General features: G+C 53.3%; 1 protein-coding gene across 1 annotated transcript in view; it reads left to right on the forward strand.

The window, feature by feature from the left end:
* ADAM12 (ADAM metallopeptidase domain 12) overlaps nt 1–23,407 on the forward strand; it is a 270,213-nt gene that overhangs the window by 224,925 nt on the left and 21,881 nt on the right. Inside the window, exons 13-19 of the mRNA XM_025047549.1 lie at nt 3,322–3,411; nt 4,814–5,009; nt 14,009–14,117; nt 14,218–14,416; nt 16,596–16,673; nt 19,236–19,344; nt 22,681–22,816. Of these exons, the coding sequence (XP_024903317.1) occupies nt 3,322–3,411; nt 4,814–5,009; nt 14,009–14,117; nt 14,218–14,416; nt 16,596–16,673; nt 19,236–19,344; nt 22,681–22,816 (917 nt within the window). The remainder of the gene's footprint in view (nt 1–3,321; nt 3,412–4,813; nt 5,010–14,008; nt 14,118–14,217; nt 14,417–16,595; nt 16,674–19,235; nt 19,345–22,680; nt 22,817–23,407) is intronic.

The raw sequence follows: 23,407 nt of genomic DNA on the forward strand, positions 1-23,407 counted from the left end.
ACCATCACCATCACCATCACCATCACCACCACCCTCACCACCACCCTCAGTATCAACACCATCACCGCCATCACCATCACCATTACCACCATCACGGTCACCGTCACCATCACCATCACCACCACCGTCACCATCCCCATCACTGTCACCACCACCATCACCACCACCGTCACCACTATCATCCCCGCCATCATCATCACCATCATCACCACCAGTATTATCACCATCACTGTCACCATCACCACCATCACGGTCACTGTCACCATCACCATCACCACCACCACCAACACCATCATCACCACCCACCACCACCACCACAACCATCCCCATCACCGTCACCATCCCCATCATCATCACCACCACCACCACCATAACCATCACTATCACCACCACCATCACCATCACTACCACCACCGTCACCATCACCACCACCACCACCACCATCACCATCACCGTCACCATCACCACCACCGACACCGTCACCAGTATTATCACCATCACCACCACCAGCAGCAGCAACAGCATCACCACCACTATCTACCATCACCGACATTTCCAACATCCCCACCACCCCCACCATCAGCATCGTTGTGTCAGCAAATGCCTGAGTGCCTGAATTTTGCCAGCCATTGATGTCGTGGTCCTCTCTTTTGTCTCCATCAAGGGCTCATCCAACTGTGCCGGGTGTGCTCGCTCTCCAGGAAGCATATTGCACTCAGAGCAGCTCGGATCCAATCAGACTCTTTCCTTGTGTAGAGCCAAAGTTCCCTTGCATGTAATCCCCAAATTTACATGTCTGTGGTTAGGGTCCTTTATTTCATGGATAAGTTCTTGATATATGAGGCGAACTCTCACTCTCCTCATCCAAAGTTCTTTCTTCCAGGAAATCTTTCAAAGTTGTAGGCGAGTCTGTTGCCTCACTTTTTAGGTTTTTTGTTTGTTTGTTTGTTTGTCTGTTTACTTGTTTGTTATTTTTCCTTTTTCAAGGTTCAGGCTCAAACTGTATCACCCCATTTCCAGTTTCCAAATCACTTTGACCAAAACTTTTAGTCTGACCTGTTACCCTGGGTTCTGTATCCCCCTGACCCAGTGCTCGGGTCCTGGAAGGTGTCATCATGCCTTCTCATCCTGTGGTCCGTTGAGGGACTCTGTCACGTCAGTAAGTCGGAACATCTTCCCCAGCTCACAACTGGAACCAGCTTCTTCTCCCTTGCTCCCAGAAACAATGTCCACACGTATCCGTGTCTACCATCTACAACTTAAGAATGACAGTCGGGGCCTTTGCAGAGAACTGTCCGGTGGTGTCATCATTCTTCCTTCTTTGGAGATTTGGTGTTCCTCGGCTCTGTTGAGCTTCTCTATTGAGTCCTAAAATAATAAATGTATCACCAGATGAAGAATGGGTCTCTTCTGGTAAATAGAGTACTGCAAAAGAAGTAGATTCTGTGGCATTAAAAAAAGGCAAGTGCCTGCTGCAGGCTTTCCATACAGGGCACCGGAGTCCCTTCAGCCACAAGGCTGTCCGGACAACGCTCTCATTCTTCCAGCTAGTGGGACTGGGAAAGCAGCCTTATCTCCTTGTTCAAAGTCAATAGGATGCCAGTAGCTCACAGATGTCCTTTGAACTTAGTTATCTTCCTCTCAGTATCAATCCTCTTTGAAGTCAAAGCCATTCTCCTTGGCCGCAAGTTCACTTGGACTGCTGCTTATATTTAGTGGTTTGGTGAGGGGGCGGGGAGGTCATTCCTAAAAGATCGTAGGACCCAGTCTCAGGAGGGCTGATCTAGAAGCCTGAGGAAATCGGTAATTTGGTTAGCGTGTCGTTAGTAGAGCTATTTAGACTGTGATGAACACGATGCCATCGCTGTACATTGGATGGTGCTGATCAGGCATGCGAGGGATGGGCTCTTTTTAAGGAAACAAAACTAGTTTTGTTAAGTCCATGAATTAGAAACCCTTGCTCTCATGGAGGTTACAGCTATGAGTTCTGCTTGGCAGTTTTATCTTAGTGTATATATTACATACTCCGGATGTTTATAAAGCCCTTGAACAAATTTAAAATTTAATAACTTTGGATGTACGTCTAATAGGAGCAAATGGTAAACATCAGATGAAAGCGTAATTTATGAAGTCTTACACGGGTTCCAATTCAGATATCTAAGTTCGCCATAAAGCTTCTGAATTATGAACAACAATAATTCTGAATTATCAACTAATTTTATTAGTTGAGCTTAGGATTCTAATTATAAATTCATTCACAGAAGATGCTTTTCATGAGTGAACTATTATACTATTAAAATAGAATATGATTGGCTTCATCGTAGCCAATAGTACATAAATTCTTCAGGACACATCGTATGTTAAATAAAATTAAAGGACACCGATAAATCAATGCTAAAGTTCCTATAAACTCTTCTGATAATTCAATTTTTCCTAAAATGTCTAAGCTCCAAGTTATTGGAGTGTTTTAAAGTACCAGGACTTCATAAATACACTAGATAAATGTGTATAGGCCTTTTGTTGAGAGCTAAGCACAAGGTATCAATCCGTTTCTTTTTTTAGAAAAAACTGGGTGCTTGTGAAGCTCATCAGAACAGAGGGGTTGATTTCTTCTCTCACTTTTCTTTCAGAGACGATAATCCGTCTACTATTTGAACTGTCTAAATCCCTTGCAAACCAGTGGGCACCACCCACAGTCCTCCTCCCAGCTTCGGGGTCACCCTTACATGCATTTCTAACCTGAGAGCCCGGCCCGGTCGCTCAGCCTCCCGATGCTGGACGACTCTCATCCCCAGCGTTTGGTTGGCTTGCAGGGAACTGTGGTTCAAACACAGCTGATCTGACTTTACTTGCTGCTAGTACATTCCAGATCGAAAGGCTCACTCTACGAAGAGCGACGTTCGCATGCATCTCTGTATGTTGTTCGATGAGTTCAGCGTAGTCCTGTGATGCCGATGCAGTTCGCTGCAACAGGACCTGCAGCAATCGGAGACCCGTCTTCCCTCCAGAGCCCCAGCTGTGGCTGATGCGAATGCATCCCCTCGCCGGCCTGCCTGTCCAGGCTCCTTTCCCCCTTCATGAAAGGCAGTCGGGTGCTACTGAGTTTTCCTAGGGACTCCCACACCCAGTCAGTTCATAAACACTTCACAGAGCTTCGCTGTCTTACAGATGAAGATAATCCCCAGTCAGCCTGGTTTTCAGCTCAAAAGCCAGGCTGTCTGGTTCTTTCTTCCCTTTGCAGTCATTTAAGGCACAGTATTTGCTTTCAATGACTAGTCTCTCCGTATGACCCTGTCCAACGAACCCCCTTCCCCTCTCCAGGAATGTACGAGTCTCTGCTGCAATGCCACCACGTGTACCCTGAAGCCAGATGCTGTATGCGCACACGGACTATGCTGTGAAGACTGCCAGGTGAGTCCCCTGGCCCCGAGGTCACCCACATCAAATGCTTCAACACTGACGCAGGGCAAGCAACGTGGCCAGACGGTTTCCTGGCACCTACTGCTGCAGAAACTGTAACTCCTCGTCACACATGTCGGTGTTATCACCTCCTCCAGTAATAATTATTATCTTCCAGTCTCTGTGTGAAATGCACATTTTTATGCTAGGTCCTCTATGATAAATTATTTATCAGCTGAAAAGTAATTGGACCAAAAAACTCAAGTTCTACGTTAAATATTCCAGTTGTGCCGTTGGAGGCGCATGTGGTCCCTTCACCATAACCAGACTAAGGGCTCGAAAACAGGTCCCCACTCCTGTCACTCAGCCTCACGCCGGCTCCCTCCGCTTGACCAAGAACATCTGCCTGCTGGGCTGGGAGGCCTCGCGGGCTGTCCCTATCACAGAAAGTGCCAGCTGACCCAGCCCGGCCAAGAGTGGCGTGGTCACAGCTCTGCCATCTCTGCCACCATCGCCACACTTGTCTGGGCCATCCCATTGTTTGTCTCGTGCTTCAGAGCTGAGGTCTGACCGAGAAGCCCGAGACCTTAATTGACAGGTGCCAAGGGTGGAATTTCATTTCTGTTTGGTTAAGCGATCGACCTTGGCATTCTGCCTGCAGGAAGCTCCCTCTCAGAGCACCGTGATTCAGAAGCACGTTAAAACATTTTGCGTTCAGCTTAAAACATCCTTTTTCTCTTCCTGCTACTTGTGATTAACTCGTAGGACCATTCAAAGAAGCCGGCACCGCCGGCATGCAGCAGCCGGTGGCAGAAGTTCTTTGGGGGGTTGGGTGGGGGCAGTCGCTGGGAGCCTTAATGTTCTCAACCACAGAGAGATGAGGCGCTGGCCGGATGGCCCCCGACACCCTGCACCTCTCCCTGCTCTGCTTCTCCACCTCTCCCCAAAAAGTCCTGCCACCAGTTTTCCAGCTCTGTGATTTGATGACAACGTACAATTGCTATTGTGATTGTGCCCTTGGAATTATTTTTGTCAGCTTGCCCAGAAATGCTAACGCTGTACGTGTAAACCTCATCTTCAAACATGTGACGGTGTTGGTGACCAGAGATCCTTTCCTTAAGAATCAACGCGTCCATCGGGGAGCACTCCCCACCCCTACCCCTAAGTGGCAGGTGCCAGTGACCAGCTGGTGTGCTCATCAGGAAACCCTAATGACACTAAAAACACTAAAAAGAGGCCGCGCCCCGCAGCGGAGGGGGGACCCCCAGAGCAAGGCTCTTTATGCAGCGTCTCTCTGTGCTGCACGGGGCCTGGCTCTGCGAGCCTCGCCCGTCGCTGTGAGGCTCCGGGAGCCCTGCTGGGAACCGCTGCCCCTGCCCGCAGCGCACGCGCTACAGACGCTCTGTCGTTGCAGCTGAAACCAGCGGGAACGGCGTGCAGGGACCCCAGCAACTCCTGCGACCTCCCGGAGTTCTGCTCGGGCTCCAGCCCCCACTGCCCGGCCAACGTGTACCTGCACGACGGGCACCCGTGCCAGGGCCTAGATGGCTACTGCTACAACGGCGTCTGTCAGACCCACGAGCAGCAATGCGTCACGCTCTGGGGACCAGGTACGTGCTGCCACCGGCCCAGCCCCGAGCGCGGGGCTGGGACCTCGCCCGCTGCTTACTCCTGGGGCACAGTGTCTACTGCAGGAATTGGCTCCTGGCACGGCCGGGGCCTGCCGGGCACTGGGCTAAGCCGGAGCCAGCCCTGCGGGGCTCAGTGTGATCCAGCCAGAGATGTGTGAGCTCCTACTGCTTGCCTCACGGGTGACAGTACTGATCGGCCATGACCTCTGACCTCAGACAGCTTAACAGGTAGTTGGACAGACAGACAGAACTCGCCACCACCACTCTGGCTGTGTAAGTGCTTCTTACTGCTCAAACAAAGACCCCCGACCTGGGGCTGAGGGTGCCAGAGAAAGTCACCGCCGAGGCAGGGGGCGGGTGGCAGACCTGCTGCGTGAGTGGTCTGTGACCGGGGAGGGCGGGGAGCAGCAAGCCAGCACTCACCGGGAAGGCGCACTGAAGGGACAGCTGGGGTGGGACACCCACACCCAGAGCTCAGAGACAGCAGCGAAGTGGAAGGCGCCGAGTGACGGACTCGAAGAAGCCCCCGGGCAGGAAGGTGGCCGTCCGCTCGAGGCCGTTCGTTCGCCACGTCTCGTGTGTGGGCATCTCGGCTGGGTGCTCGGTATGATCTGTCCCTTCTCACCTACCAACTAGCCCTGAGGTAGGGACAGTGACTAGAGTTTTACAGAAGGCAAAGCTCAAACGCGGAGGCCAGAAGTCGGTTTCCCGAAGCTGTGAGGCTGGGGTCTGAACCCAGGCCACTGTGACCCAAAACCTACGTGTAACTCACACACGGTGCTATCACCCCGAAGAGCCCGGTCTTGAACTAAAATTCCACAGAAGCTCTAAAATGCAATGGCTGCTCAGATGTGAACAGGGGAGAATCAGCCCCCCGCGTGTGGCTCTCCTGTGTCACCCCAACTTCTAGAGCAAAGGTCCGGGGCCCTGTGGGGTCCTCACCCCAGCATCTGCTGCTCAACCCCAGCCTCCACGAGGAGCACGGGCCCCACCCTGTCCTCATTTTTCCCACTCCCACTGGCTGTAGAAGTGACCTCAGTTCTGGCTGGAGCCCCTAGCTGTGGCCAGGCCACTGCGGTCAGCCAGGCCCCAGCTCTAGAGGGGAGCGAAATCCGATATGGCCCTTTGTCGGGCTTTTGTGGTGAGGTTTGGGTTTTTAGAATGACGAGGGGAGTAAACTAGGGCAGAAAATGATGACTAGACATGAGTTTGGGTTTTAAATGGGGTGTGAAAGCAAAGGTCGAAGCAAAGAGAACAGCACAGAGGGGTCCTGGGGCCGGGTCCTGGCCGGAGCCCCCAGCCCCGCCCCAGCCGGAGCGGCCCCTCTGCACCTGGAACCTTGTGAGGGAGAGGAGAGCTCAGCCTGGGTGCAGCGGCGTGGGGCGGGCGCAGCCCCGGTCCGTCTCGCCCTCTGAGGCCGTCCAGCGTGCCTCGGGCTCTGTGGGTATGCTGCGGCAGGTGGCAAGGGGTCCTGTGGGGCCTGGGGCCTCAGTGCTTCATCTTTGGACCTGACCAGCTGCCAGCCCTGGCCTCCTTGCCTGCTGGGCGGGGAGGGCGCCCAGGCAAGCTTGGGGTCTCACGGTCTCAAGCTGGGCGAATGCCTTGCAATGACAAGCAGAAAGTAGGCACTCACTATACACGTGTCGAATGGTTACATGGGCTCTGAATGGTTTAGTGACTTCAGACATCTTTCAGCCAAGTAAGGTCACCTTGGGACAGTGGCTACGGCTGCAGGCCAAATCTTCATGGCATAAAGCGTCCCTAGTGGCTGTCCCTTCCCAGGCTTTCTCCAGACTCGGTCATCTCCCCTTCTTGAGTTACGGGGGACGTTATAATGCTCCCTTCCAGGGAGCAGTCTGTGGCCAGAGCACACACAGCACTTGGAGCCTCGAGAATGGAATGCACTCTTCAGCGTCCTGCTGTATGATGGCGTCTGGCCTCAATTCCAAAGTGAGGTCAGATGGAGCGCCACAGCTCTCTCTCCGGCCACCACCACTGTGTGACTCAGCTGGCCGCAAGCCTTTGATTCATGGTGACCAAGCCTGGTATTTATTATCTCATCAGATTAGTTCTTCTCAAGCTGCCTGACCAGAGAGAGAGAGAGAGAGAGAGAGCTAGACAGGCAGACAAACCGACAACCTGACTCATGGACTGAGCTTTCCAAAAGCGAGAGCAGCAGGAAGTTAGTTACCTGCTTTGAACTCTCAATGTCCTGTGGCCAAGGGCGAGGCCGGAGGCCGGCCTGCGGGGGACCCCACGCCAGTTCCCAAGGAGGGGCCGCTGCCTGGAGCTCCCAGCTCTGTCCCTTCCCCGCCCTCACCCTGCTGACGGAGGAGACGCCTGCCTGGGCCGTGGTGGGTTTGCCGTGAGGGGGTTATCGCACGCAGACTAACCACCCCTGGCACGAGGGATGCTCAGAGCTCCTGGAAGCGACAGGTGTGGGGACCAGATTTAGGAAGCTACTTCGGGTTCGTGACTCTGGGCTTCAGTCTTCCTCGGCCAACCCCTTCTTCGTACTTCCGACCCCACACGAACTCCCTCGGGAGGGCAGAGAATGTGTGCGCTGCACCGGCCATGGCCCTCCGTCTTTGGGGGCTTCTCACCCCTTGCAAATGCAGTGTGTCCCTTCTCTCGGTTGGCATTGCCGCGTCATCGTCCAGTTCAAGGGCACATGAGTTTCCCGTGGCTGCTGTAACAGATCGCCACAAACTTGGGGGATTACAGCCATACACGTCTGTCATCGCATAGTTCTGGGGGTCAGAAACACTAAGACGAACATGTGGGCAGGGCAGGGCTCCTTCTGGGGGCGCTAGCGGAGACTCCATTTCCGGCTCTCAGCGGCCACCTGCACTCCTTGGCTCGTGGTCCCTTCCTGCATCCCCAAGGCCGGCGGCACAGCATCTCCGAATCTCTGTCTCTCTCCGGCCCCTCCTGCACTCACATCTCCTCCTCTGACCCTCCTGCCTTCCTCTTATGAGCCTCGCGGACTCACCAGATTATCAGGATGATCCCCCCTCGCAATCACATCTTCGGTCCCTTTTGCCACACAAGGCAACATTGTCACAGGTTCCAAGGATAAGGGTACAGGCCTCTTTGGGGTTCTGTTTTCTGCCTGCCACAGGCGTTGCACAGACCACTGTTAGGCACGGTGACCTTCAGCAGATACTCGACCTCGTTGTGCCTCATCTATAGAATGGGGACAGCAGTGTGCCTGCCCCACGGGTATGTGGTTGTCCTCTCACGTAGCTTAGTGTCTATTCTACGTGATATGTCACGTGTACTAGCATGCTGGGTGCACAGGACCCAGTAAAGCTGTATTTGCAGGAAGCTCACAGACCAGTGAGCACGATCCTTGAGTCCTGGGCCATCTACGGCTGTGATATGGTGGTGCATGGAAGAGACGGGGGGTTCAGCCTGGCAGTGAGGGGGGTGGTGCTGGTGGAGTCAATCAGGAAGGCATCCTAGATGGGGTTGGCCTGGAGTAGTCATTTGCCAGGGCAGAAAGGAAGGGTATTTCCTGCATATAGAACGGCAGAGGTCAAGGCACACGGGGACCATGGGGCCACTTCAGGGACGTGCGGGCAGGTCTGCTCGTCTAGAGCTTGGGCTGTGGCCTGGAGGAGAGCAGAGATCTTCAGGTCACCCCATCCTCTTATTCATTAACTGTTCTTTGCTGTCCTGCTATTATAAGATGCTGACTCAAGAGCGCTGTTTATGCCAGAGTGACATACTTTCCACAGTTCCTGTGCGCTCTTGCCTGGACCTGGAGTAGGGTCAGGATGTGACCGTCACAGTCCCGGGGGCGGAGGGAACTTCCTCAGCCAGGCCCCTGGCCAGCTAGACGCAAGGGGCTGAGAGCGTTTGAACGCTGGTTGGCTTGAATTCGCTTTCAGGATTCAGGAAAGGAAAACTTACTGATGAGGATGCACTTGCAATATCTTGTTTTCCCATCCGTCCACGAATGCTCTGAACACCAGGCGTCCCTGGGCTCTTGCTCTGCCGGCCCATGCCATTTGCCCCCAGGTGACCTGGCCGAGTTAGTGACTCATCCAGGACTCTCCAGTTACAGTCAGGAAGTCGGTTACTCACTCTGCAGATCTGGCTGCCCGAGACTAACCGGATGAAGCCGTTCCCTCCAGCCAGCCAGCCCCTTTCGAAATGGGCTCATCTCAATCCAAAATAATCCTGCTTTTAAATCTTTCTACAACTGAGATGATAAAAAATTCAAAACCTACGCCCATACCTCCTTAACTGGCAAAGTAATACACTTTCAGACTCTCTCTTTAGTTTTTTGCTACATTTGTTTCTTTTTCAAATTATTGCTGATGATGATCTCATTGGCTAGGAGTTTAATTTTTTTTTTCCTCGCTGATTTTGCACCCACGAATCTCAACGTTTTATATGTTGATGTCAAACACGTCAATGTTATCAGCAGTTCAAACTGCGACTTGTATTAGTCGTCCTTGTCCAGCTTAGTCTTAACAGCCCGAAGATTTTCTGTCAATGCGACACGACCTTTACTCCCTCTGAAATACAGCTAAATATTTTTCTTCAGGCAGAAAATTTACTTTTGCCAACGCTGTTTATCTGAAACACTAGCATGGGCACAGGAAACAGTACTTGGAAATCGGTCTTGCAGATGACTACATGTCTAGAGCCACAAACGTCGTGCGTCGGGGAAGTCCTGAATTATGTCCATTTCATCTATTTTATCACTCACTGGAATCTCGTGCCACCCGATTCATGCGGTGTGAGCGAGCCAGACGATTTTTATGAGCTGGTGAGTATTGAGTATTTATCTGTAAGGCCCATTTAAACGAGTTCAGTTTATCATAACACACCCGGAGTACTGCATTCGCTCGTCATCTACAGCTACGGCGGCTGCAGAGGGCAAGAAATTGTTCCAAGAGCCATGTTGTTTGGGAGTCAGGAAAGTCTTCCTCCCACAGTGGGAGAAGGAAAGGGTAAACTTTGTTTCTTTAGGCTTCGTTTTCTGATTGAAGCGGAGGTCGACTTGGGGAAGCGAGACAGGGGAGCAGAGAGAGCACCAGACCCTCCAGTTGTTTCTAGAAGTGCCCGTCTGTGGACGTTCGTGGCGGGGAGAAGGAGCCTGAAGTACATTTGCATAATGGAGTCATTTTAAGGAAAGATTAGAGCAAGTAAATTGTGGGCTTAAATCAAGATGTCATCATGTCTCTTTCGAAAGACATAATGACACTGGGAAATTCCAAACTACGATTACAAATAGAAGTTATATCACTTGGAAGATAAAACTAGAAATGAAAACCCAGCGCTTCCTATATAATTATAAAATACAGTGGAATGTCAAAACTCCCTCTGAAAGACTCGGTTTTATCTTTGGATAATGGCAAAACCTGTACACGTTCCATCGTTAAGAAGTCTCAGGCTGTAAATTGATGCCGCATAATAGTGGTTAAGAAGACGTCATTTTTTTTTTCAAGGGAGAGACATGAACCCTCTTGTCTTCATGAAAACATGAAGACAGGCATTTTTTAAGTGCAGTAGTGTTGAACAAATCTGTGCATTTTTTAAGTGCAGTAGTGTTGAACAAATCTGTGCTTTAGAACACTTCATTTACCGTAAGTCATCTACGGTAGATGTCAGGTGGCCTCTAACACACAAAAGCGACACGGAAGACTTTGCTGGACCTCGTCCACTGTCCGCACTGGCCTTGGCAGGTTCCACAGCCCAGGCGCTCACCAAGTTGTCTCTGGGTTTGTGTCTCCACATCTGTTCCCTTTGCCGATGTTTTTCTTTAAGCCAGAGCTGCCTCAGCTCCCGAGGTCAACACGGAGACCCCAGAACGAGGTCTCCTGCTTACGAGGTTCCTCACTTGGCCTGAACTTGAAGGAAACGGTAGTTGCTCTTTGCAGCAAGTACAAGGTGTCTCGTCATGAACTCACATCTTTGCCCTCATAAGACAGCATGGTGATACTTCACTGGGTGAAAATCCCGACTCACAGGACAGAGAAGCCAGGAGATGCGTCCACCTACCTAAGATGCTTTGTTCCACAGAAGTCACAGTTGACTTCCTCTGGGGAGGCCATTGGAGACATGTCTTTCCCCAGAATGCTTTGCCTGTGGCTTTTCTCTCGTTTGTCCTTGGACGGCACCCGGTCTGCACAGGCCTGAGGCGCCGTCCCTGCCCTCAGGGGTTTTGACAGGCAGGTGCCTTGGGACATCACAAGGCAAGAGCAAGTGTAAGTAGGAGGAAGGGACAGCCCTACGGGAGGGATGAGAGGAGGAGGCCTGACCCCGGCCTCGGGGACGGCGGGGATGGAGGGAGTTCCTGCAGGACACAGTCAGGTGCAGAGGGACACAGCAGCCAGGACCCTCCCACTGGCTCCAGTGGCATTCCAAGGAAGACTCTGATTACCTGGCTTCAGTCACGTGCTGGCCTTGGCCCAGTCATGTGACCGGTGGCCTTGGAGCACTCTGGCCAGACGCTCATCCATTTGGCATTGGGGAAGGAAACAGCCCACCTGAACCAGATAAAATGGGTTTTCCGTAAGAAAAGAGTTCTGTTCCCCAAAAAAAGGATCTGGGAGAAGTGTTTGGTGACATGAACAGGTGAACTGCCCCGGAACCTACCTGCAGCGTCCTGCACGCAGCTTGAAACGAGGTGGGACAGCAGGATGCGCTGTGACCCGGGTCGGGCCTCGACAGTTTATGTACTTCTCAGACGAGTTTGTTTTTCAAACTCCTTGGCCTTTAAGCATCCACGCACAATTTCTCACCCAGCTTGAAGACCCCAGGGTAGGAAACGCCAACCCCCTGGACGAGAACAAGCACTGTAAACAGAGTCCTGCTCCATCCTCCTCCACCTTCTGCCCCTCGGCCCCCACCCCAAATTAACAGCGGTTTCAGAGTATTGATGAAAGCTGGTGAAAGTTTTCAGTCCCTGACAGGTTTTCCTCTAAGACGTTTACCCTGAGCAGACTGCCCAGAGCCACAGCCCGTGAGGCCGTTGTTTTCTTCACAGTGCTCCACCACTGGGCTTCAGGGGACAGAGTCACATGTTTGTTTTCTGTTTGACCTTGCAATTTTAAAGCAAGCAAGAGTGTTATCCCAATTGCTCAGCATTATACCCCCAGCGCCCAGCAGAGAGTAAGTGCCAAATAAATCTGTGTGTAATGGAAGCCTGCAACATGAGGGGAGGACGGAGGATGGAGGATGGAGGGTGGAGGATGGAGGATGGAGGGTGGGTGGGTAGGTGGATGGATGGATGGATGGATGGATGGAGGATGGGAGGATGGATGGACGGACGGATAGACGATGGACAGACGAGTGGGTGGGTGGGTGGGTGGATGATGGATAGGTAGGTAGATGGGTGGATGATGGATAGGTAGATGGGTGGATTGATGGATAGAAGGAAGAAAAGACGGAGTGAAGGAGAGACAAAGCCAGACAGACCGGCGATATATCCATAGGGTCCATGCAAATACAGAACTGCCGAGTTTCTGGTATTCATGTGCCGGGCTTTTCAAACCGCTTTGGTCAGTTGGATCCAGGTACTTTGATCAAAGTCCCATCAAACAGGATTAATTGAAGTGCAAAGTGCGGGCTCAAGGTGGAGGCTCACCGACCCCATCCCTCTCCCCTCCAGCAAGCAGATGAAAAAGAGGAGGGCAGAATGGGGGAGAAACAGCCCCGCGACAGGCGGGCGCAGAGTGTGTCAGTGGTGCGGTCACGCCGTGAGCAGAGACGTGAATCTGGGGCGCAGAGAAAGGAATGTGAGGCTGGGGAACCGGAGGCCTTGCCTCTTTCCGTGAATGGTGTTCGGTTTGGGGTGATGACCAAATGGAGTTTGGAGAGGCCTCTCCAAAATGGTTTAAAAAAACTGAGTGGGACGATGAGAGCCCAGGATGGGGGCGATTCAGTGCAGAGGCCACTGGCTGAACCCGTTACCGATCTCAACTGTTGCAAAGGTTTTGGTTTGATTTATCCGATTGTTTGTTTTAATGAGATGCTGATCACATCTGCTCGTAGCTAAGAAGAGGGGTTGGGGACAGGCTGAAGAAAGATGGATGTTTTTAGTGCTAAGAACAACTTGCCCCCTGGGAGAACATTAGATTGGTGTCTTACATAAGCCTTGGAAGGCAAATGGAGCCCCCGTTGTTGGGAGTGGAGACAGGCAAAGTCGGGAGCAGAGACGCTGGCATCCCAGCAGAGGAGAGGAAGCACCCAGACCACACACCCACGTGCGAGAGAGGGCAGGCCAAGGTCACAGCACAGGGCACAGTTTACGGTGAAGAAAGCAGAACATTTCTCCAAATTTCTCAGACAGTCAATAGAGGTCGCTGGGCCTAGGGTGCGAGGGCCCCCCAAGGCTTCGGCAGCATGAACCCCACGGCGTGTTTTCTCTGTCCCTGGTCGGAAGATGTGCTAGAAATGGCCATCCCCCGAGCTCTCTGGCTCCCGCGCTCCTTCGACTAGCAAGGCCATGCTGTGGGGAGCGGCTACCGGGTGTTACGCCTCCACGGCCTCCGACGGGAGCCTCTGCCTTGCAGACACGGTGGGGCTCTATGAGGTGAGAGCGTCCCGTGAGATCTCTGCGTTCTCGTTTGTTCTCCCTCACTGGCTCCCCACGTTAGTCATTCGCCCTCGCAGCTGCTGGAGCTTGCATTTTCTCACCGGAACTGTGTGGGATGTGGTGAGAGAGGGCCAGCTTCCCCCTGGTCCTGCAGCCAGCCGGCCACCCCCTTTCTCTGCAGATCGGGTCTGACCCCACTGCCAGGCCTCGCGTCCCGAGAGGCTGCACGTGCCACCGGCCCGAGCTGAGCTGAGAGTGGAGGCCCAGCCCCCACCGCCGGCTCCTGTCGGGCATCTGCCAAGACGCCCGAGAGGCCTCTGGATGCAGAACACTCCTCCCCTTAACCAGGAAGCCCAGTGCCATCCAGAGAAAAGTACTAAAATTACTTGCAGGAGGTGATGGTACTGTTTTGCTTCTGTTTCAGGCGCTAAGCCCGCTCCTGGGATCTGCTTTGAGAGAGTCAACTCTGCAGGTGACCCTTACGGCAACTGTGGCAAAAGCTCCAAGGGTTCCTTTGCCAAATGCGAGCTGAGGTATGGAACCGGCCACGCCACCACTCTGAGCTCCCCGCATCGCGTCGGGCGGGTTCCAAGCCTCCCCTCTCTGGGGGACCGTTTCTTCTCGCCCTTCCAGAGACGCTAAATGTGGGAAAATCCAGTGTCAAGGAGGTGCCAGCCGGCCGGTCATCGGTACCAATGCCGTTTCCATAGAAACGAACATCCCGCTGCAGGAAGGAGGTCGGATTCTGTGCCGCGGGACCCACGTGTACTTGGGCGATGACATGCCGGACCCGGGGCTCGTGCTGGCCGGCACGAAGTGCGCGGATGGAAAAGTAAGACCCCAAAGCGCGATGCTCACTCGCACTGTAAGGCTGGAAGGGCGCCCGCTGCAGAGTGTCTTATCCAAGAACTGAGTTAGGAGGTCGGTTTGGTTCCCTAAACTCCTTCTGAGAACTCCCTCTCTGGAATCTGGTTCTTTGCACCTAGAAGAAAAGGTCAATAAATCCCAGAGATTTAGACTCCATTTCAATGTGGGCCATTGAGATGCAGATTTGGGGAAACCAAGCTTGTTTTCGTCAGTCCGTTAGTGTTCAGAAGTCATTCCCACTCTCTGGGTGTCTGAGGGTTTCCAGCCAGGAAATTACTTTGGAAGGAAACACTGGAGCCCATGATATTGTTCTTGGAAACGTGGCCTTGGTTCTTGGCACGGAGTTGCTGGGGACTTGTTCTCACCTGGAGAGAATGAGAAGTCGGGTACATTTTCAGAGACCCCCGTAGAGAGAATAGGGAGGCGAAGAGATGGGATAAGCTTAACACCAGGAGTGAGTTCCTTTGGAGACTGGGGGAAATGTAGACTGGGATAGTTGAAGGTTTAGAAATAAAGTCAAAAATGAAAAAAAAAAAATTTTTGAGATTTTTCACATTCTGCCATGTTGATTTTTCTTCACCAAACTTTCTCATCAGACTAAATGATAGCAAGTTAATAAAATATTTTAGGACAGAAGATGAATCAACCTCCACATGATTTTTTAGGACCCCGTTATGAATCACTCGCTAACATGGACGTCACAAAGTAAGAAGAAAAATACACATTCAGATCCTTTCACAGAGTCCCCAGGGCAGGAATTTCCTCTGTCACCCCTCTTTCCCCCAGACACCCTCAGCCACAATGTTTTATCTTTGAGGAAGTAGGATGATACGTGAAGCCTGTCATACACTCTGGCCATCTCCCGAGCCACACACGTTAGCTCCCAGTCAGGCCTCGACGTTAGAATGACTGCTTTTAACCCTGCGGTCTTAAACAACCAGGGCCAGGTGCATCTGCACACTGGAATTCCAAGGACTCGGTTTATCGATGAGTTTTTGCTTCCCGTGCAAGCTTAAATGAACTTTGATCTCTGTTTCTCTGTTTCTCTGTTTCTAAATGAACTTTGATCTCTGTTTCTACTAACACTGGGTTCTTTGAAAGCCATCTTTAGCCTTGGTGTGGGTTTGGAGAGCAGCACCTAGACGCTGTGATTCGGACTGGGGTTCTGGTGTGTTAATTGCATCCCCGGACCATTTCTTGTATCAGCTGGAATGTGACAGTCCTCTTAGCCAAGACTGCCACCCGCCTGGAGCTGCTCACGCCGGTACTTTCTCCAGAGAGCATTAATTGTGCCTTACACAAGCATTTGGGATCGGACGGTGAACTTCCCGTAGGAAGGTTCCACTTGATTTAAAAATGCTTCTGCGATCGAAAAATTAGGCTTTTCTTCTTTTGACTCCACTAATTTGTAGCATCTTATGGGAGATAAAGGTCCTGATCCCTTGAGTCTGGAGTATATTATGCACCTTTGAAATGAAACTAAACTCTTTCAACCAACCCGGTGTCATTAGCAAATGACTGCCTCTGCAGGGGCTTGATAAATACAAGGGGGCCGTCTGTTTTCCTCTGCTGAGCTTTTCTGTTGATGGTTTATGTCATCGGTGATAGCACTTGTCAGTCAGTGTTTTGGAAAAGTTCCCATATTTCAATATCTCCCTTAAAAGGTTCCTGGACCCTGAATTCTTGGAGTCTCTGAGTCTGTGCAGGCCCCAGGATAAGGACTGGTCCACTTCATCCGCTCCTGTATCTTTTAATGGGGGGGACGGGTTTTAATGGGGGGGACGAGGGGAGGGAGGGATGCTGCAATACATAGATTTCATTGCGAGCTTCCAACAAAAATCACGAGAAAATCAGTTATCAGAATTTCAGGATCGCCTGAAACCGTATAAAATGCTATGAGAGTCTAAAAGAACTCAGTGGCATTCACACCGAGCTGAGTCCCGACATGCGCCGGGCTGGGCGGCGGGCGGCGCGGTCCATGTCCCAGCGGAAAAGCGTGTCCTCCTGCTGCATCCACATCACCTGAAGGGAGGTCTTCGTCCCCAAACTTCCCGCGGCCTGCCCTTTTTGAATGCACAGACACGTGCGTGCACGTGGGCTCGCAGACGTACTGAGACGTTTGCTGTGTTTTTCTCCTTCTGTAGATCTGCCTCAATCGTCGGTGTCAAAATATTAGTGTCTTCGGTGTCCACGAATGTGCAAAGCAGTGCCATGGCAGAGGGGTGAGTGCACCGGGCTGGGCTGCCTTTGTTAGCCAGTCCGTAACAAATGAAGCACTAAGTCATTTATTTGTTGAGGCTTTTGCAATTTATACGTTTTTAAAAATATAGCAGCGTCTTCTCAATATTCTAAAGACCATTCCTTTCCTTTGACCTTTTCGTAGCAATGGCAAATGTGAGTTTTATTTAACAAAGAAAATCAGATTGAGCAGTGATTATCTTTCAAATTAACACTCATGATTTTTTTTTTTAAAAAGGACTTTGTCATCTTCAAAGTAATTTTAAGCCTAACCTTTCCTCGTGGAGAGTTTTGCAATAGCGTTGCAAGCTGAGCTATGTCCTTTTTACAACCGAGATTCGGAATGTGTCTGAACTGAAATGCTTCCAGAAAGAATTAGGACAGAGAAGACAGAACATACTGACCACATGTTCCCGAAATCACATACGATGGCTTTCAACTAAGGAAGGCTGTTATTTTAGTTCAGAGACTCTTTAGGGCAGAAGAAGACTCTAATTGTTTACAATATAATTTATTTTTCCTGACGGGCTTCATTATTTCCAATGGAATCATATTCATCTCGATTAGCCATGCCGGTGGTTCACATGTTTTGCTGAAACCTTTTCTACAGAAATCGTGCTCCAAATTCTATTTTTAAAACTTGCAGATACTTGCCAACGATTCGAACATAGAATTATGGGGTTTTTATATAATTACCGTTGTGCTGTAACCATAAAACATGGCAGCGCCACCTCGGATTGAATGGAGCTGACTGTCAACATGAAGCAGAATCTTTTTCTGCCTTCACCGGATCACAGGCTTCTTCCTAGTGGCTATAAGATCAGTGCAGCCTTTTTACTGCACTGATGAGGCAGCTCTGGCTCAAGTAGGGGTGACAATGTGTCCAAGGTTACATGACCACTTAATAGCAGCGCCGGCTCAGGGACGCTGGACTTCTCACCTGCCAGCCTCCCCGGGGGCCCATTCTCCGGGCAGGTGAAGCAGCTGCTGTGACTTGGCAACAAGTATCCCGACCACCGTCCCGCCCCAGTGACACCTGGCTCACCAGCAGCACCTGCGGGGGGGCGGAGGGGGGGCGGGTGCTAGCGCTTCCACCACCTGCTGCAAAGTGACCTCAATGACCACCCGGCAGTGGGAGACTGTGCAAAACAGCGTGGGCAGGACCGTGCCTGGGCCCGGGGGGTGGTGCACCTGTAGGGTCTTTGAAGAAGCCAGAGGTACACCGTTGGCTGTGCCACGTGGCAGCTAATTCTGCTTAGTCATAGTTTTGTAAAAAGATACTTTCGCATTTACATCCTCACTGTCTTATTTGAAGCAATTGAGGCAGGGGGTTGATTCATCCAAAAAAAAAAAAAAAATCAGTGAAAGCAGAGAAATATCACAATGAGACATATACTCCAAACATTTTATTTGGCCTTAAAATATGGAAGCGTATATTTGACCCCAACCTGTAATATCTAGATACGGGGCTGAGGCCTCCGGGCAGGTGGAAGCTGCCGTGCGAAGCTTGTGTCCTTAAGTGGAAGGCAAACTCGGACACTCGGAAGACACTGCGCCGCGGTCCATCCCGCAGGGCCCCGCCCATCCCAGCTGGTCAGAAATTCTTCTCGGTGACTCGCCTTTACCCAGTGTTCCCAAAGCATCGGGCTAATTGTCGTAGAAACGATGCCCTCTCGTTCCCATGCTCACATGCCACTGGTTCACGGAGCAGGTCAGCGAGCTGCACGTGCAACAAGCACAGGAGCAGCAGGTGACCGGGCGGCCGGAGTGGCCCCTCCGGGACCGCAGCCTCCACAGGTTGCTTGCTCAGGGAGCTGCCTCCTTGGGCACCCTTTCCCGTCACGCCAGAGCCATACTCCTGTTTCGCAGGGACAACAGCTCTTGGTTACGGTGCCCACGGGGCAGGGCCGGGAGCCAGGAAACTGCCACCGGGAGACTCTGCAGGAAGGAGGTGGCATCCCAGGCCAGAGATAAGGGAGCGGGCTCAGAGGAAGCGTCCCTTCTGCGGTATCAGGAAACAGGCAGCCCAGCTGTCGGCGCGTGGGGGACCCAGGTCACCCGGGTCACCCAGCCTCGCCGAGACGCCCATCTGCAAATGCCCAGGCTGGTCAGGCCCGCTCAGTGTCCACGTCCCCGAAGCCAGGCCCCTCTTCACCGCAGAGACGGCTTCTCATCGTGGCCAGATGCGGACGGTTTCCTGGGTGATACGAGCAGGGGCGGAGGGAGTGGCGGAGCCCTGTCTCCATGTTGCCTGACGGCAGCTGACAGGCACGTCAAGTGACACGTGTAGCCTGGGGCTCTGGTCTCCCCTGTGTGGAGCTGTGTTTTGGGCTTGTTTTCACAGGGACTGAGTCTGACTTTAGGGTGGAGATGGGGCCTTTGCTTCGCCGTGGTACCCAGGGAGGGCTCAGAGACTGCCTGCTGCCGCAGGTGGAGGGGCGCCCTAACTCTGCCGCAAGTGGCAGGGCGCCCTAACTCTGCTTCTGCCCCAGGCGGAGGTGCCCTAACTCTGCTTCCCTCTTGTCCTCCCCCCTGCCACTCGGAAGGTATGCAACAACAGGAGGAACTGCCATTGCGAGGCCCACTGGGCGCCCCCTCTCTGCGACAAGTCTGGTTTCGGAGGGAGCACGGACAGCGGCCCCATCCGGCGAGCAGGTTGGTGGCGACAGTGCATCCGGGCAGTGGGCGCCGAGCTACTGGGGGGCAGTGGGAAGCCGGGGGGACCTTTCCAGGGAAGACGGGGGGCTCACCAGCCATCGATGTGGGTGCGGGTCTCACCCCCAGGAAGCAGAACACTCGGGTGGGCCAGACACAGCCCCAGACCTCTCTCTGTTCCCAAATCCTCCGCTGTCCTCGTCCGCTCTTTCAGAGACCCCCTCGCTCTGCCTCAGCTGAGCAGCCGGGTTCGCCACTTTGAGCCTGGGACACTTTCCTCAGCCAAAGTCGCTTCAACGGTGGACTGACGAAGGGGTATAAGACTGCAAAGGCCGGTCCCTGTGCACCAGGACCAGCAGGTGTGGAGTTCGGTGCCTTTTAGGATTCTTACCAGAAAGACACCGTCCCCTGAAATGAAGGGGTGGCCTCAGCGGCGGTGGCAGCTTGCATTTACAGGGCAGCCGTTAGGCACAGGCACCACGCACGGCATCTTATGCCGTCTTTACATATAAAGGACCAGACGCTCAGGAGGTTAAGTCACCGGCCCAAAGTCCTACAGCTCAGATGGAGACGCGAGTCTGTCCATCCCCAGTGACGCCCTAAGAGCAGCTGTGCTTGAACCCGCAGTCCCGTGCTCCTCGGGTGACGCTGGGAAGTGGTCTCCCAGGGCTGTGGTCTCCTCTCTGAGCTCCTGTCAGGCGGCTCAGGGCCAAGTCTGAATGATGGAGGAGGAGAAAAGGCTCAGGGAGCCCGCACTGGGCATGGCCGGGGACCCAGGGGCAGGCGGGAAGTTAACGAGCCCCCTCGTGCTGCCACCTGGGTGCTCACCTGCGCCCCCCCCCCCGTGACGCTCAGACTGTGGCCAGTGCTCCTGCAGAGGGCGTCACCGGTCCCCAAGTCCTGCTGAGACTGGCAGTGTTGAATCAGCAGCTTTGCCACCGTTGCCATGACAACAGACACAACACAGCTCTGCGGGCCAGGCCGTGAGAGCAGCCAGCATTCAGGAGGGAAGGAGGCACCTAGCAGGCACGTCTGCGGGAACGGCGCCGTCATGAGGAAGGCAGCGAGTCCCCGCCACCCTGCTCCGCTGTGGCCGTGTCTCCACGTTGGCCCCGCTGCGCTGTCAGGCCGGGCCCCACAGCGGGCACACGAAGGACCGGCGTCTCACCCTCTCGCGAGCATCCCTCCCAGGGGCAGGGGCAAGGCCTGGCCCAGCGTCCCCTCCCCTCGCGGACATCTCGGCCTCGGGGACTGGCCTCTTGCTGCACCTCCATTTTCTAATGTGGCTTTAAGCATTTGTCGTACAGAAATAGCAGACGCCTAGTTTCTCATGGGCCGGGAACCTGCCGCCCATTCCACACTCAAGCTGACGGCACACGGAGGACGTGGACGAGGCGGCAGGGACCGGCCAGCGCGCCGCGTGTCTCCCTTTGGCGTGGACACGCCTGACGAGTGGAGCTCAGGTCCGAGGGCTTCCGAAAAGCCTAGGAGCCCACAGGGCCCTCGTCATCGCACCACGTAAGAATATTAAACAGACGGAAACCGAACGGCCTCACTCCATCCACTCCGCCGTCACTTCATAAAAGGCAGCGCACTGAGACACCTCCCCAGCCGCGTGCGGAAAACAGGCTTCTGGGGAGAATCCAGCCGGAGGCTGCGCCCCTCGAGGCCCCGCCCTGCACCTCACGGCCCCCCGTGGTCCGCCGCTCCTGGCCAGGCCGTAGCTCGGTCATTTATGAAGCAGGTACTTCTCGAGCATCAGCCGCGTGCCGGCCACTGATGGGTCCTGGAGAGACGAAGCAGACGCAGCGTGGCAGACGGGCCGGGCGACGGTGAGACCCAGAGACGTAAAGCGATGGGCCGGGACGCAGGGGGCAGGCTCCACAGGACACGGCGCTTGTGCGGGACGGAGAAACGAGGTGTCGGGGGGATGGGGTCACCGGGTTTGTGCCTTGGGCAGCTGGACGGATGGCGCCGCTGTCCGTGAAAACAGGCAGCTGGGGATGTGCCAAGTTCAGGGGCCCAAGTCAGAGTCGGGTGGATAAACGGACAGGACGTAGACCTAGGGGTGGGTTTTAGGAAACTGGAAATCGTGATTCAAGACCCTGGCTACTCACTTTTCAATGAGCTTCGCTACGAGAGAACAGACCTCCCGCCAGAGGCCCTGGGAGGGCCGGCTCGCCGCCTGCGAAGAAAGAATGATGTTTTAGCCAAAAAAACAGGAGCCATGCTTTTCTGGTAATACTAACAAGTGACTCGGGCTGTCAGAAGTTGACCGTGTCAGTCAGGCCCGGACACATCTCTGACAGGACAAAGTCCAGAGCGGAGAGGGACGAGCCATCCTTCCCCAGCGTGGGGGCCGGTGACGCTCCGGTCCGCGGCCGCGAGCACTGGTCAGAGGTGGGGTGAGAGCGCCTGGGCAGTGGAGGTCACGTCCACGGCCAGTGGCAGCAGCCTGAACAGGTGGACGTGCCCCAAGTGCAGGAAGCACGCCCTGACTGTCGCTGGTGGGAAAACAGACCAGTGGACCGGGGTCCTTGCTCTCGGGGAGCTCACGGCCCAGGCGGAACTGCAGACGGGGCTCCCCTGACTGCCGGCATTGCGGGGGCCTCCCCAGACGACCTCGACGCGGCTGCAGAAGGACCCAGCACCCTTGAGGGGTCTCAGCGTCTTCGCACCAAACAAAATGGGATCAAATCACTGAAAGGGCGAAGTTTCCTCAGAAAGGATAAGCCGCGTCCCCCCGGAGTTAGGCTTTGCCCTCAAGCTGGGTTTCTAGTCCCCGTAATGGCAGAACGAACCCCACGGGCATTTCGTTTAAGCGATGAGTTTCCTTTTTCTTTCTTTCTTTTTCATCTTCTAATTTAACAGTATTCGGAAATAAGGGGTCTCGGTCTAAAAAAATATAAGAAAGAACAGTAGAAGAGACTCCAGCACTAAATAACGAGAGGAGGAAGGAGCCCACAGTAGCACGTTTGTGATGGGGCTGGACAGGATTCACTTTGGAGATGCTTTAATTCCGACGTCACTTTAACGATGGCTCCCTGCGGCCACCATTCCCCTGCTGTGGTCACGCCGAAGGGAGTCTGTGTGGCCAGGGCTGTGCTCCCACCTCCCGGGCTATCTTCCTGTTTGCAAGTTCCAGACTTGTCAGAAATGGATGATGGCAGCACAGCCCGATCCTCGAACGTGGCCTCTGAGCATCGCTCGGGGATTTACTTCCTTCATTCCTGTGTCTGCCTTCAAAATCCGCTTGGCTGTAAATGTCGCCATTTGCTACTTACCGTATTTCATTATGACCGCCTCCTTCCCTGAGCCAAACGCGTTTTGTTTCAGATAACCAAGGTGTAACCATAGGGCTCCTGGTGACCGTCCTGTGTCTTCTCGCTGCTGGATTTGTGGTGTATCTCAAAAGGAAGACGTTGATACCACTGCTGTTCACAGATAAAAAATCGGCCATTGAAAAGCTCAGGTACCCGGGTCTGGGTCATCTCTTCAGAAATGGCGGTTGAAAAGATGCGCGACCAACTGTTCCCGCCTCGTTTCCCTTAGCAAAGAAGAGGTCAGATTTTCCAGAAAGTAAAACCAGCATTTGGGGTTTTTTCATTTCTGTTAGAGCAGCTGCCCCCTTTACTTCCCCTTCAAACTATTTGCCGCTTATTCCGTAAATAAGCAGCGTGTCGAGGACTCTGTGATGCGTTTTCCCCACGCTTGCATTAGTAATTTCTAGAAGACATGGGATGTTAAAGCTATTTTCTTCGGAGGGGGTAGCTTTTGATTCAGATACATTCAGACAGTATTGCTGAAATGCCAGCTTTAAACACAATGACGTCTATGGCCATGCCACCCTGAACAAGTCTGATCTCGGGAGCTGAGCAGGGTCGGGCCTGGTTAGTACTTGGATGGGAGACCACCTAGGAAGACCAGGTGCTGTAGATGTAAAAAAAATAACAGAAATAATAAGGGATTGTAAGCTGACAAGGTCTTTGCAATCTGTGAGGTCAACCAAGGGTTGCTGCGCCTAAAATAAATAAATAAACACACACACACACACACACACACG

The sequence above is a fragment of the Pteropus alecto genome, unplaced genomic scaffold (assembly GCF_000325575.1).
Source record: "Pteropus alecto unplaced genomic scaffold, ASM32557v1 scaffold74, whole genome shotgun sequence".
Classification (NCBI taxonomy): Eukaryota; Metazoa; Chordata; class Mammalia; order Chiroptera; family Pteropodidae; genus Pteropus; species Pteropus alecto.